The sequence below is a fragment of the Seriola aureovittata genome, chromosome 12, assembly GCF_021018895.1.
Source record: "Seriola aureovittata isolate HTS-2021-v1 ecotype China chromosome 12, ASM2101889v1, whole genome shotgun sequence".
In the NCBI taxonomy this organism is placed as follows: Eukaryota; Metazoa; Chordata; class Actinopteri; order Carangiformes; family Carangidae; genus Seriola; species Seriola aureovittata.
Genome location: NC_079375.1, coordinates 3,192,228 through 3,207,600, shown reverse-complemented (window position 1 = coordinate 3,207,600; position 15,373 = coordinate 3,192,228). Strand labels below are relative to the sequence as shown.

The window sequence follows — 15,373 nt, the reverse complement described above, 5'->3', positions numbered from 1 at the left end:
TCACAGAGAGAAACTAAGCCAAGCGTGACACCTGGTGGACAAACACAAACACGACATAAAGAGGAAAGGGCCACGTCAACTTACAAACAGCTGAAAATATGTTTTATATTATCTTACATAAAAAAATGGAAATAATACTTCAGGCTTCACTGAATAAAGACCTTTTAAAAAATTTATTAAACTGATGAATTGGTTCTTTTTTTTCATTGACCTTCCAGTTGTATCAAGGTGGCTTCCATGCAGTCGCCTAAAAGTGAGAAATCCTTGGAACCTGTTTTGGAAAGATGTCGGTGGGTCAGAACCAAAATACATGAACAAAATGTACTTTTATGTAACTAAACTTAAGAGTGCCAATAAAAGGTTGTAACACAGACTGTAGTTGTGTTTATTTGACCTCACTGTGTTTGTGAACGCAGCTGTTGGGAACATGTATGTTGTGGGGACAGTCACATTAAGGGGACTTGCCTCCATTTGGGGACAAAACCCATAAAGTCTCCACAATTACTCAGTTTTAGAGTGAAGACTTGATTTAAGGTCAGGGTCGGGGTCAGAGTTAGACATGGGTTAGGATCAGTGTCTGGACAATAAATTAAAGTCAATGCAAACAATGCAACTTTATACTTCTACTCCACTACATTATAGGTGGAAATACTTCACTTTTTACTCCCCTACAATGACCTGAGAGCTAAACTTCCTGTTCAAGAATCTCAAGCTCATATGTCAGTTCTGTGAGACTGGGTGGGTGGAGATTCACCTGGCAGAGGACAGGTGAGGAGACTGGGTAGGGGAGGTTACAAAAGGACTCGGTGTGTACCATCATGAGACCATGCTGCCACACCTGTAAGTTGCTGGTAAAAAATGTCCTTGTTTGAGATTACTTATTGTTTATTTCTTTAAATTATGTGTATCTAAATAACAATGTATCTCTATCACTAAAATGATCTGACAGATATACTGCCTTTTCACATTAGACAACCCCGACAACCTTCCCCTTCTTCCTGCTCTCAAACACTTCCTTGTTCCCTCCCCTTCAGATCTACAGTTTGAAAGTGGGTGGAACCAACATGTGGTGAAGTGCAAGAGCTGACAGGCCCCGTTCACTGCAGAGGCACATGTTGTTCAGATCAGAGCTCAAACTAGTTTCAGTTCTAAGGAAGTGAAACTCAGTCACTGCTACTAAGAGGTGAAATGGCACAGAAAGGAGTTCAGCTGGACCGAGAGACCTTCTCTTGTTCCGTCTGTCTGGATCTACTGAAGGATCCGGTGACTATTCCCTGTGGACACAGCTACTGCATCAGCTGTATTAAAAGCTTCTGGGATGAAGAGGATGAGAAGAAAACCCACAGCTGCCCTCAGTGTAGGCAGACCTTCACACCGAGGCCTGTCCTGGTGAAAAACACCATGTTAGCAGTTTTAGTGGAGGAGCTGAAGAAGACTGGACTCCAAGCTGCTCCTGCTGATCTCTGCTATGCTGGACCTGAAGATGTGGCCTGTGATGTCTGCACTAGGAGAAAACTGAAAGCTGTCAAGTCTTGTCTGGTTTGTCTGGTCTCCTACTGTGAGAAACACCTCTTGCCTCATTTTAAATCTCCTTCATTTAAAAAACACAAGCTGGTGGAGCCCTCCAAGAAGCTCCAGGAGAACATCTGCTCTCGTCATGATGAGGTGATGAAGATGTTCTGCCGCACTGATCAGCAGTGTATCTGTTATCTCTGCCCTGTGGATGAACATAAAGGCCACGACACAGTCTCAGCTGCAGCAGAAAGGACTGAGAGGCAGAGAGAGCTCCAGCTGAGTCGACAACAAATCCAGCAGAGAATCCAGGACAGAGACAAAGATGTGAAGGTGCTTCAACAGGAAGTGGAGGCCATCAATGGCTCTGCTGATAAAGCAGTGGAGGACAGTGAGAAGATCTTCACTGAGCTGATCCGTCTCATGGAGAAAAGAAGCTCTGATGTGAAGCAGCAGATCAGATCCCAGCAGAAAACTGAAGTGAGTCGAGTCAAAGAGCTTCAGGAGAAGCTGGAGCAGGAGATCACTGAGCTGAAGAGGAAAGACGCTGAGCTGATGCAGCTCTCACACACAGAGGATCACACCAGTTTCTACACAACTACCCCTCACTGTCACGACTCAGTGAATCTACAGACTCATCCAGCATCAATATCCGTCCTCTGAGATACTTTGAGGACGTGACAGCAGCTGTGTCACAGCTCAGAGATAAACTACAGGACATTCTGAGAGACACATGGACAAACATCTCACTGACAGTGACTGATGTGGATGTTTTACTGTCACAAACGGAGCCCAAGACCAAAGCTGGATTCTTAAGATATTCACAGGAAATCACACTGGATCCAAACACAGCAAATACACTTCTGTTATTATCTGAGGGAAACAGAAAAGCAACATTAATGAGTGAAGAACAGTCTTATTCAAGTCATCCAGACAGATTCACATGTGAGCAGGTCCTGAGTAGAGAAAGTCTGACTGGACGTTGTTACTGGGAGGTGGAGTGGAGTAGAGGAGTACGTGTAGCAGTCGCGTACAAGGATATCAGCAGAACAGGGGACTTGAATGAATGTGCATTTGGATGCAACGACAAATCCTGGGTGTTAAGTTTTGTCAGAAATTGTTTTGAATTTTGTCACAACAATATCAAAACTGTACTCTCAGGTACTATGTTCTGTTTTGGGTCCTCCAGAGTAGGAGTGTACCTGGATCACAGTGCAGGTGTTCTGTCCTTCTACAGCGTCTCTGAAACCATGACTCTCCTCCACAGAGTCCAGACCACATTCACTCAGCCTCTCTATGCTGGAGTTTCACTTCCTCCATATGAAGGTTTTTTTGGAATGTGCGGTTCCTCCGTTAAGCTTTGTGAGCTCAAGTAAATGTGAGCAAGATCTTTAATTAAAATTGTCTGGTTGATCAAATTAGATTTTCTGTAGGTGGTTCTGTTTTCTATGATCAGCCACGGTTGCTACTGATGGTCATGCTACCTGATGAACTACCTACATGTCACTGTTGTGATATATTAGTGGCACATAGAAAGAATTAAAATTTTCATTGATCTGAGAAAATTCAAATCATACTATACAAGTAAATCCTAAAAGTTCAATCAATTAAATGTTGACAGCATTTATTTTGGCGGGTGGGGAGGTGGGGTGGGGGTGGGGGTGGGGGTGGGGGGGGCTGACTGCTGACTTCAGTGTACTTAAATCTCTGGTTATAATCTTGCATGTTTTTTTATTTTTAACCTTTCAAATCTCTACATATTAGTTTTATTGACCCAAATTTAAACCTTAACCACAGAGGTGTTAAATCACAATCGCTGGTTGACCTGCTCTCACTCTAGATGTAATGACTTATTTGTGTTGCTGCTGTCATATATTCAGGTAGTTTTCTGCCACCTTAACCTTCTGCAATTATCATCTTGGGAAATGTATATATCTTATTTTCTAATTGCATGTTTTGGTGATTTTGTGAACACATAGTCTGTGGGATTGTGATCATTTGTTTTTGGATTATTTTTTATGTTTTTATATGATGGACATTATTTTATTTAAATAATGAAATAGTGCAGTTAAATAATGTGTATGGCCTCTGAACTACTCCTTCCGTTTGACTTCATGGGTCTTAATGGAGATCAACAGAGTCAACGCGGATGAACAGCTGATCATGTACTGGTTGTTCTCACCACTTTTAAAAACATTAAGTTTTATAAATATCATTGTTCATTGTGTGATCCAGGATTTATCATTTCCTTCCACAGAGCTGACATAATGGTTTACAGAGTGACTGCAAATTTGATTGACTTCATTTCCTCCTAATTTGTTAGTAAAGTCTTTAGCTAAGTCAAAGTCATTTTTGTGATATTTTGTGCTGATAGAAACATTGACCAGGAGTCTTTTTCGCTCATTTCGATGCATGTTTGCAAAACTAATAAAGTGATGTTCCCTCAAAGAAAATAAAAAAGTGATCAGTGTTTTAGAAACCTTTATACTTCTACTCCACTACATTATTAGTAGAAATACTTTACTATTTACTGCACTACAACGACCTGACAGCTGAACTCCTTTTTCACATTAAGACAACCCAGCCGCCGTCCCGGTTCTTCCTGTTCTAAAACACAGCCAGCTCCACATGTATTTCCTTGTTCCCTCCCCTTCAGATCTATAGTTTGAAGATGGGTGGAACCAACATGTGGTGAAGTGCAAGAGCTGACAGGCCCCGTTCACTGCAGAGACACACGTTGTTTAGATCAGAGCTCAAACTAGTTTCAGTTCTGAGAAAGTGAAACTCAGACAGTCGTTGACACTGAGAGGTGACATGGCGCAGAAAGGAGTTCAGCTGGACCGGGAGACCTTCTCTTGTTCGATCTGTCTGGATCTACTGAAGGATCCGGTGACTATTCCCTGTGGACACAGCTACTGCATCAGCTGTATTAAAAGCTTCTGGGATGAAGAGGATCAGAAGAGAATCCACAGCTGCCCTCAGTGTAGGCAGACCTTCACACCGAGGCCTGTCCTGGTGAAAAGCACCATGTTAGCGGTTTTAGTGGAGGAGCTGAAGAAGACTGGACTCCAAGCTGCTCCTGCTGATCACTGCTATGCTGGACCTGAAGATGTGGCCTGTGATTTCTGCACTGGGAAGAAACTGAAAGCTGTCAAGTCTTGTCTGATGTGTCTGGCCTCCTACTGTGAGAAACACCTGCAGCCTCATTACGATGTAGCTCCATTAAAGAAACACAAGCTGGTGGAGCCCTCCAAGAAACTCCAGGAGAACATCTGCTCTCGTCATGATGAGGTGATGAAGATGTTCTGCCGCACTGATCAGCAGTGTATCTGTTATCTCTGCTCTGTGGATGAACATAAAGGCCACGACACAGTCTCAGCTGCAGCAGAAAGGACTGAGAGGCAGAGAGAGCTCCAGCTGAGTCGGCAACAAATCCAGCAGAGAATCCAGGACAGAGAGAAAGATGTGAAGGTGCTTCAACAGGAGGTGGAGGCCATCAATGGCTCTGCTGATAAAGCAGTGGAGGACAGTGAGAAGATCTTCACTGAGCTGATCCGTCTCATGGAGAAAAGAAGCTCTGATGTGAAGCAGCAGATCAGATCCCAGCAGAAAACTGAAGTGAGTCGAGTCAAAGAGCTTCAGGAGAAGCTGGAGCAGGAGATCACTGAGCTGAAGAGGAAAGACGCTGAGCTGAAGCAGCTCTCACACACAGAGGATCACAACCAGTTTCTACACAACTACCCCTCACTGTCACGACTCAGTGAATCTACAGACTCATCCAGCATCAATATCCGTCCTCTGAGCTACTTTGAGGACGTGACAGCAGCTGTGTCACAGCTCAGAGATAAACTACAGGACATTCTGAGAGACACATGGACAAACATCTCACTGACAGTGATTGATGTGGATGTTTCACTGTCACAAACAGAGCCCAGGACCCGAGCTGGATTTTTAAAATATTCACAGGAAATCACACTGGATCCAAACACAGCACACACACGTCTGTTATTATCTGAGGGAAACAGAAAAGCAACATTAATGAGAAAAAAACAGTCTTATTCAAGTCACCCAGACAGATTCACTACATATATGCAAGTCCTGAGTAGAGAGAGTCTGACTGGACATTGTTACTGGGAGGTGGAGTGGAGAGGAGGAGGAGTTAATTTAGCAATTGCATATAAGAATATCAGCAGAGCAGGGAACTCGGATGAATGTGTATTTGGAAACAATGACAAATCTTGGACGTTAAGTTGTAACCAAAGCAGTTATTCATTTTTGTACAACAACATCAGAACTCCAGTCTCAGGTCCTCGGTCCTCCAGAGTAGGAGTGTACCTGGATCACAGAGCAGGTATTCTTTCCTTCTACAGCGTCTCTGAAACCATGACTCTCCTCCACAGAGTCCAGACCACATTCACTCAGCCTCTCTATGCTGGACTTTGGCTTCCATGGAATAATGAAGACACAGCTGAGTTGTATAAACTCAAATAGGCAAAGGTCATTCAGCTTTTTTCACTAAAACAGGTTTGTCATAGAGAAATGAGCAGAGTTTTCTTTCACTTGATGCTTCAAAACTGGAAAAATGTTTAGAACTCATTTGGGCAAGTTTTAGAGTGAAGGAGTTTAGTTGAGTCCTGTGTGGTTGTGGACTTGAGGTGGTTTCATGTGCTGTGATGTTGATTTACATGAAGATGAAACTTCAGAATGATGCTGTCATGTTGGTTCAGCATTTAGCTCTGTCTTTTTGCAGTTTTATTCCAGAGCTCATTAAAACTTGTTGTGAATCCTTTTGTCTGAGGTTTAATCTCTTGACCCACAAAACAACCTGCTGTTCACAAGATTTTTTGTCATTAATGCTGAAGTGACGACCAAGAAAAGCATCCAAAACAGTTGCATTCACATGAACTCAGAAATATTGACAGGACAAATGATTAAAGTGATGAATGACTCTTTCATTGCACATATGGTCAACTATGAGACAAACCGTTTGAAAGTTTGTTGTTATGAAAATCTATTAACTGATGTTTTCACTGTAGTGCAGAGATTGTATGGTTCCCCTGTGAAATGTATCTAAAAAGTTTTAGAGCCTCCAGTTTATCATCAAAAGTACATCTTCTTCATCATAAGCACGAGCTTGTTTGTTTTTGGAGAGGCACATTTTTTACACTTGCCACATGGTAGAGAGATTTGACAAAATAAATGAAATACTTAATGTTTTTATTTTGAAATAACAAATAATAACTGCAAACAGATTTAATGACAATAAGAAGTAGTATTTAGTATAGCAATTTAATATTGCATTTGTGTGTATTTTTGTGTGTGTGTGAATTATAACAAATTGTTGCAAATTCTAATTTTGTAGCCAGTGTGGCAGCCTAGATTAAGGGTTTCTTTACCCACATTACACCTTCATTTCTCATTTAATTCCACGTGTGGTTTTTAACCATGGAGAGAGTTTGGGTTTTATTATTGTCTTCAACCAATAAACTGGAGCTTAAATCAACAGTAACGTCTATTTATTTCCAGAATATGAGTCTCTGTTACGCTGAATCATCCACAGACCACAGATTATAAAACTGGTAAACTCACTCTGGTGCACTAGGTGGCGGTAATGCGCCTAAAACGCTGCTTAACAACCGCCTGGAAACGTCATGAAGAAGACGTTCAGCGTGAATTTATCCTCGTGTGGTAGTTCGTGTACGGCTGTGAGGCAGGGGCTCACTTACTGAAAAAGAGGTTAAAAACACGTTTTTTCGGGGGAGTCACCTCACTTAAGAAGTAAGTAAATGTCACCTGTTGTGGTCTCCATTTGTCACTATTATAGTTGTCATGAGTGTTTGTTATTTGAGCTGTTATTAGCAAATGTTTACGCTAAAATGCTTAAAGTTTGGCTAGCAAGATGCTAGCCGACTTTCCTTAGTATGGTTTGATTCGGATCGACGGAGCGCCACAATTTAGCAGCTCATGTTTAGTTAATTGAAAATGAATTCAGTTACATTTGGCATCCTTAGGTATCACTTTCGATTTGTTTCATAACTCTCTGACTTGATTTGACAGCTGGCTAAAGTATTATGTGGCTAGGTAGGCTATGCTAACCCACCTTACACAAGTTTAACGTCCATTAAATTGATGTTATGAAACAGTCACCAGACAAACTGACATAATAGTTGAAGAATAATGTCTCATCTGCTTAGCTCAGGTATTTCAAGGTTAGCAATAGTTCTGTAGTTATTGCGCTTTGTTCCATTGCTTTAATTTTAAACAACACACATTTAGTATTTAGTTTATTTCAGGTACAGCTACCTAAAATTAGCACCGTGTAATACACCAGTCCTGTGTTGAAGCCTAACATTATGGAAGAAGGTTTTAATGTTCAGTTTTTGTTGTTAGAGATGTTAATTGAACTTGATGATTAATTTGGATGCTGCAGTGTGTGGTACTGTTGAGCTTTTTTTATATTACACTGAATATTTTTTATCTGAGCATTAAAGGCACCTGACCTATATATGTACAGGTGCAACTAATGTTATATTTTATCTTTATTAAACTAATGATTTTCTTCAGTAAGCAATTAATCGCTGGGTCTAGAATAATCCAGGAAAATGTGACCTATGACGAACAGTTTAACGTTTCACACAATAGTTGATGAATAACATTCATTTCAGTTACACTTTTTAATAAATGCTATTATACCATATACATGTACATATGAAATATATACATATACGAATTAATTTCAATAATGTGATCTTTTTCTATTTGATTGCACATTGTCTTCTTCCACGAGACTATATAATTCTAAAAACTTTACTAAAATACTGATGTGCCCATAATTAGTATACCTAATTTACCAGCTGCCTGGAACAACTAATCAAAGGCCATGTTACGTTTTGCCAGTGGTTTTGTTGGCAGGGTAAACAGAGCTGAAATTATTAGCAGATTAATCAGTTATCAAATTGTTAGATAATTACCAGGCACCTGCTTTTGATAATTAATCAATTGTCAGTCATATTCAAAGCAAAAATACTGATAATTCTCTGCTTCCAGCCTCTCAAATGTGATGATTTGCTGCTGCTATTGTCATTTATGACGGGGAGTTGTATTTCTTTCTTAACTTTTCCTCCCTTATTTTCAGGTTGTCATGTCCTCCTACACTTGCATCAGCTGCCGAGTGGCTTTTGCAGATGGTGATGTGCAGCGAGCGCACTATAAAACCGACTGGCACCGCTACAACCTGAAGCGCAAGGTGGCTGACATGCCACCTGTCACTGCTGAAAACTTCCAGGAGCGTGTCCTTGCACAGAGGGCAGCTGCCGAACAGCATCTGAATGACGCAACGGTCACAGAGGGCTGCGCCGTCTGCAACAAGAAGTTCTCCAGCGCGAATGCCTTCCAGAACCACCTGCAGTCCCACAAACACCAGCAGGCCGAGAAGCAGGCCCTGCTGGCCGCCCAGAGGAAAGTGGAGAAGATGAACGAGAAGAACCTGGAAAAAGGACTCGGTGATGAGAAGGTGGATCACGATGCCAGGAATGAGGCCCTGCAGCAAGCCTTGAAAGAGCAGCAGAGACCGAGCCTGGCCAAGCAAGGGACGGCCCAGACGTCGCAAGGGGCGACGAAGCAGAGGACAGACAGGCTGGACAAACCTCCCCGGATGATGTGGCTGGAGGAGCAAGCCAAGAGGCGAGAGAGAGGAGAGGGAGCCACAGCTGAGGAAGGTAAGGAGGAGAAATGAAACCACTGTTGACATAATTATTGTGACCTTTTTTAATTACAAATCAAACCTGCCTGTTCTGTAGTGCCAAACCCCAAATACATTGGTTCCTACCTATGGCATCAGTCTTGACAAATGACTCTAAAATATACAGTTCAATAGGGAACGCTGCCACCTGCTGGTGGTAAGTAACTGCACCTCACATTTTTGGATTCTCTGCTACACTTCAGCTGTGGTTCAAATTGGACAAAAATCCACAAACTGACCTAAGTGATCCACAAATATGCTAAACTCGTTTCAAATGTTCAAGTGGATCCACAAAAGTGTAATATTTACAGAGTAACTGCTAATTTGCAAATCGCTCAGTTTTTTTTTGTGGATATGACTTAAAACAACACAAAAAAAAAAATGCATGTTTGTGTATTGTGAAACGATTGTGGACTATGGCGCAAATTTGTGGATTGTCCTCTGAGGACTTACAAATTAAAACTTCAATACATTTCATTCAATACATTACATCTAATCAGGGTAAATAAACTCCCATCAGTTTAAGATAAATGTAGAGAAGGTCATGTTGTTCTAGTTTAATTTACACATCTTCATTAGTTTGTGGTGTTAAAATGATCCCATTAAAATCTTCCAGAAGAGTGGGAGGATGTTGATGATGAGGACGATGATGATGATGATGAGATGGAGGAGGAGGAGGAGGAGGACGAAGAAGAAGAGACGATGGATCAGGAGGAAGGAGACTCTGCGTCGCTGTCTGACCCCCACCCAGCTGCTCTGCCGGGCTCCATCCCTGTCACCAACTGCCTGTTCTGCCCCCACCACTCAAAGTCGCTCATGAAGAACGTCGCCCACATGACCAAAGTTCACAGCTTCTTCCTCCCCGACGCGGAGTTCCTCGTCGACCTCAAGGGCCTCATCCGTTACCTGGGTGAGTTTGGAGTGTGGATGTGAGGTAACTGCAGGTGGCGTTCAGGGAGATAATAGCTGAACAGTGTGAAGGGTCAGGACTTTAAACTGTCAGTGTCTGGATGAGTGATGTTCACTCATCTAGATCTGAACAGTGATCTGCAGTAGTCAAGTGGGAGTTTAGTGTTGAGAAGGAAAATAAAGCAGGGACTAATGAGCGGAGGAAATACTCCCACTTCAGTGTCTTAATGCTGATGATAAGATGGTTTTTCCATTCCTAAATACAGCCGGCTTTAAAGTTTGTATTCCTTTTTAAGTCAAGCCAAAACAGCTGCCAGTTATTCTTTGTAATGAAGGTTTCATAGTCATGTTGTTGGTCTCAGCAGGTTTTTGGCTGGACCGCAGCAGCAGGACCAGCCCTAGAATCGCGAATGTCACTGACTTTCTGACTGACTGACTTAGTGATGATATTTCCACCACTGTTCAGCTCAGTCTCAGTCATTCATTTATGTGTTTGGTGATTTTTTCAGGTGACGTTGCAGTTATAAAAAATCAGGATTTGACCATAGGTGGTCCAGACATATACTAGGTTTTGACCTAGTCTCGTTATCAGTGTTCTGTGTTTGATTGTCGTAGCTGTTGTACCATGCTACAAGTTCCTATGCCACAGAAACATAGACACAGAAATGTTGTTCCTCATGGACTCCAGTGCAGCATAGAGACAGATTTACAAACACCGCCATCCATTATTTCCCCCGAGGGGATAAATCCTTCCGTCCTTCCGTCCGTCCATCCGTCCGTCGTAAGAGTGAGCTCTCTTATATCATCAGCAGCAACTAGCGAGGTCCAGTGTTTTCTCCTCCTGAATGTAGAATTCATCGGTAGCTGCTTTTGATGTGAGCACTCAACTTAGAATTCATCTAGAGAGGCTGAGGATGTTAATATTTCATATATATGGGAAAGCATTATACTGTAAAGAAATCTTGCGACAGAATAATGAGAACACTTACAGGCTGATTGAACCAGTCACTCTGCCTCAAGTGAACTTGATCTTTCCAGATGTCAGATTAAGGATTTTCCCAGACAAACTAAACCCTTACCCTGTGTGCAAAAGATGCTTATTGGTGCTTTTGTTGTTGCATATGATCTAATTATTATTTTTTTTTCTTGTTACAGGAGAAAAAGTCGGCGCCGGGAACGTGTGTCTATGGTGTAACGAGAAGGGCCGTTCATTTTACTCGACAGAAGCAGTGCAGAGTCACATGACAGACAAAAGCCACTGTAAACTCTTCACAGACGGAGACGCTGCCCTGGAGTTTGCAGACTTCTACGACTTCAGGTAATATAGTCATTTTTAACTAATTAATAATCTGTGATCTGCTGAAACCTGTATAGTGACACATGGGGACGGATGAAATATGTCTCCTGTCATTCTGGCTCACACACATTTGTTTTTGTTTTTTGCCCTCAGGAGCAGTTACCCTGACAGAAATGAGGGAGAGGATTCTGAAATGAAGGAGGAAGAGCTGCCCGACGACAAGAACCTGGAGTACGACGACGAAACACTGGAGCTGACTCTGCCGTCAGGTGACTTAACTACAAAATCAGTTTTCAGAATGAGCAAATGTCAATAGTGGATCATAAGTGACCAGAAGTACAGAATGTAAGTCTCTTATGCAGGTCTAAAAAGTGTGTGAAAAAATCAGCAGTTTGCGATAATTTGATAAACTCAAAGTGCAATTAGTGATTTTTAAAATAAAATCAATCATCTGCAGGGCTGCACAAAAATACCAATCAGTTTCTGGTTGCAACTTCCCTAAAGTGAGATTTGTTGCTTTTCTGTATCAAATCATTATAAATTGAATATTTTGGGGATTTTGGACCACTCAGTCATTCAAACACAAACAATGTGAAGACATGAGAAATGGTGACGGAAAAGTTTGACTATATTCTGACTTTTTATTAACTATATAATGAATGAATGAATATAAACTCAATAAATTTGCAGATCATATAATCAGTGATTGTAAATTGCCCTAAATCCAGAAGTATTCTGCAGTTTTGTAGACATGAAATATCTTAGACGAAAAGATGGATCATCCTTTTTAACCAGGAGAATGGCATTGCCTTGTTCATTTTAAAACCAGGGAGCAAAAGTGTCTTTACCTTTTCATCTTTCTGATGTCAAAACACCTCCAACTTAACATGTCCTACCTACACTATGTTCAGTCTAAACTCAGCTACACCAGCTTAGAATAACAGGCATTTTACAAATGAAAAAATGTCTCATTTTATTTGAAGATTAAATACCTCTTGTTCTTGCTGAAATAAATTGTTATAATTGGACTAAACCGCCACTTTCTGTTAACTGTGTTTGAATTGTGCTTGTTTGTCTGCAGATTTTACACGGTATGTTTACACGTACTCAGGTTACTCTAGAAAAAGAGACGATAATCTCAGTGAGGTCATAAAATAATAATAAATAAACAATGGGGGGCACATTTGAAATGACTTGATCAGGTGCTGAATGACTGAAAAAAACTTTCCAGGTGTTTCTTTTGGGTCTGTGTGTGTGGCTTTATTGCCTGTTTGTGTTCATGCTGTAACACCTCTTTGCCGTGTGTTTCTGCAGGTGCTAAGATCGGCCACCGCTCCCTCATGAGGTACTACAAACAGCGATTTGGTACCGAGCGAGCGGTGGCACTCACCCACAACAGGAATGCTGTGGGCAGAGTCCTCCGGCAGTACAGAGCCCTGGGCTGGGGAGGAGATGGAGGTAAGACTTTGGAGTCATTTGTTTTTATATTTAACATAAAGAAATTGAATGAGGTTTTGTCGTCTCCTGAACATTCAAACCCAATTTCTTTCCTCATAGTTTTCTCATTTACTGAACTTCGTCATCATTCACATTTCCCACTTGTGAAACAGTATAATCAGAAGTACAGGTTTTATATTATATTTGAATATTGTCTATAAAATATAAATGTTTATGTAACCCGCCAAGAAGAAACTCATGCTCAGATTAAAAAAAAAAAAAAAAGCGTAAAGTAGTGAAAGTTGTCTGTTATAAAAGCATTTAAAAATGATGAGTCTGAACAGGAGATTAAAAATATTTATGAGTTAACTTCAGAATCTAGATGACCTTTATTAACCACATATGTAGTGGAGATTGTTCATTGTCACATGACTCCCTAAATGTCCATTTTTTTCTGGTGGTTAAAATGACACGTAATTATCATCTGTCAGGTTATTTGTGCTCTATATTTAAAAAGGCCAATGGCAGAAGTATTCATTATAACTAAGACAGATCTTTTTGGGGCTGGAAGGGGAGTGGTGGTTTGACACAGGCCTTTCTTTTTTACATCCTCCATCCTCATTTAAAAGTAAATGTATTCTCTCTGTATCCTGTTTGAGGTTTAGTTGCTTTTATTAGACGATGCTACTAAAGAACGTAGTAATAATTACTTTGTTCTTGCTACAAATACTACCAGGCAGCCATCATGTCAAATGTACTTACCTGGGTGTCCCTGCCATAGAGACGTTAAGAAAACCTCCATAACTTTGTGTTTTACCAGTGGTTCAGCTCCATAGAAAGAAAAGACAGTAGAAACTTTTTCATATGAAACTCAAGCACATTTGGTGCAGAGCTGAATTTCCTCAGTTTGTGTGATTCTGACCCTGCAGTATTGCCTCACCCCAGTTTTGATTTATTGTGTTTACTTAAGAGTTTGGGGGAATGAAGAATCTCTTATCACTTCTCAGTAGTCGGACTCTTACAGTCGTTGTCAGCTTTTGGCCCAGGGAGCTCAGTTTCTTCACTTATGTTGTCGTCTTCGCTGTGTTTTGATGATGTGAGTGCAAACTTTAATTCTGTTCCGTTTTGTGCAGACGGCGTTTTTTTGGCACTTGGGGTTTATTTATGATGCTATTTCTTTTTATCAGTTCCACCAGCTTCCTCTTTCACCCTTTTTTTTTCTTGTGTGGCTTAGTAGGTAGAGAGACACTGTCACTACCAGGGCTTAGCGATTTCCTTCCCCTGTTTCACATGAGGGCACTCACGGAGAATATGCACATGTCCTGGAAAATCTGGAATTCCTAATTTCATCTTTCAGGTCAAGACAAAGTCCTGGAAAATGATAAAATAGACCAAACCAACAAAGATTTTATTTAATGAACAGACTTTGTTTTATTTTTGTCAGATGTTTGAGAGTAGAGTTCTGTTCAGGCACAAATATATACACACATTTTATTTGCACACACCTTGTTTGCTGAGACGGGTGTTGAATGGGCTCCCCATCCTGTTTGCTTTTCATTATTCCCATAAGAACTGCTCCTGAACAACACAGTAACACACCATATGTACATGCACACTGTCCTTCCTTTCTCTCTGTCTTTTAGGCAACGGCTCCTTCCATCAGAAACAGAGAGACATGCGGTACGTACAGATGATGAAGTCAAAATGGATGCTGAAGATGGGCATGAGCCACAACGCCACCAAGCAGAAGCACTTCAGAGCCCAAGTGATGTTCTAAACTGGGTCTGGAGGGAAACATGTGGTGTGAAGTGGGACATGGACTGGTCACATCTCTGCTGTTTTCCAGCCAACAGGACAGAATCAAGTACAGCTACAAGAGTTGTGGTTTCTTCTTGTACTGTGATATCAAACCTAGCGATCACCTCATATCAGTAATCTTATGTTGTGTTTGAAGTAAATGCAGCCTTGGTGAGTAGAGGTTCGATAACTGCAGTAAAGACCCTGACTGGTAGAAATCTTTAGCAACTTTACTTCTAAGAATTCATATATGAATTCTTGCATATGAGCAGTTACAAATTTCCATCTTTCATACATCTGTGAACAGTAAATATGCTTGAAATTGACTTGTGATAGGAATCCAGTTGGAAACTGACATTTCATTAACTTAACTGTAAAAATAACCGCTTAGGTGGAGATCAAGGGCACGAGTCACATTTACAAGATTATTTTGAAATTATATGGATCATATAAAACCTACACTATATCAATATTAAGGAGGTGGTCTTGCCCTTTGGACTCTTCACATTTTTTATGGACTAATGACAGGATTTCATCTTTACGATTCACCATGCTCTTAATACATCCAACGAAATAAATGTGTTTTATATTTATTGGATTTTTGTTTTTAGTGCTGAAACTCTGCAGCTACAAACAGTGTCCCTGCAAATCAAGTGTCCCATAAATTGATGGTTGCTCCC

General features: G+C 41.0%; 2 protein-coding genes and 1 pseudogene across 2 annotated transcripts; all 3 read left to right on the top strand.

The window, feature by feature from the left end:
- Positions 1 to 1,111: 1,111 nt before the first annotated feature.
- On the top strand, positions 1,112 to 3,140 carry LOC130178241 (tripartite motif-containing protein 16-like; annotated as a pseudogene).
- Positions 3,141 to 3,189: 49 nt separating this feature from the next.
- On the top strand, positions 3,190 to 7,006 carry LOC130178630 (tripartite motif-containing protein 16-like). Its single transcript, XM_056391022.1, has one exon. It carries the CDS (start codon positions 4,327 to 4,329, stop codon positions 6,001 to 6,003), a length of 1,677 nt encoding a protein of 558 aa, XP_056246997.1. The 5' UTR covers positions 3,190 to 4,326; the 3' UTR covers positions 6,004 to 7,006.
- Positions 7,007 to 7,187: 181 nt separating this feature from the next.
- Positions 7,188 to 15,286, top strand: znf622 (zinc finger protein 622). The gene is made up of 7 exons (XM_056391023.1): positions 7,188 to 7,290; positions 8,648 to 9,230; positions 9,870 to 10,163; positions 11,318 to 11,480; positions 11,613 to 11,728; positions 12,774 to 12,917; positions 14,540 to 15,286. The coding sequence occupies exons 2-7, from the start codon at positions 8,654 to 8,656 to the stop codon at positions 14,671 to 14,673; spliced, it is 1,428 nt and encodes a 475-aa protein (XP_056246998.1). The 5' UTR covers positions 7,188 to 7,290; positions 8,648 to 8,653; the 3' UTR covers positions 14,674 to 15,286.
- The last annotated feature ends 87 nt before the right edge of the window (positions 15,287 to 15,373 follow it).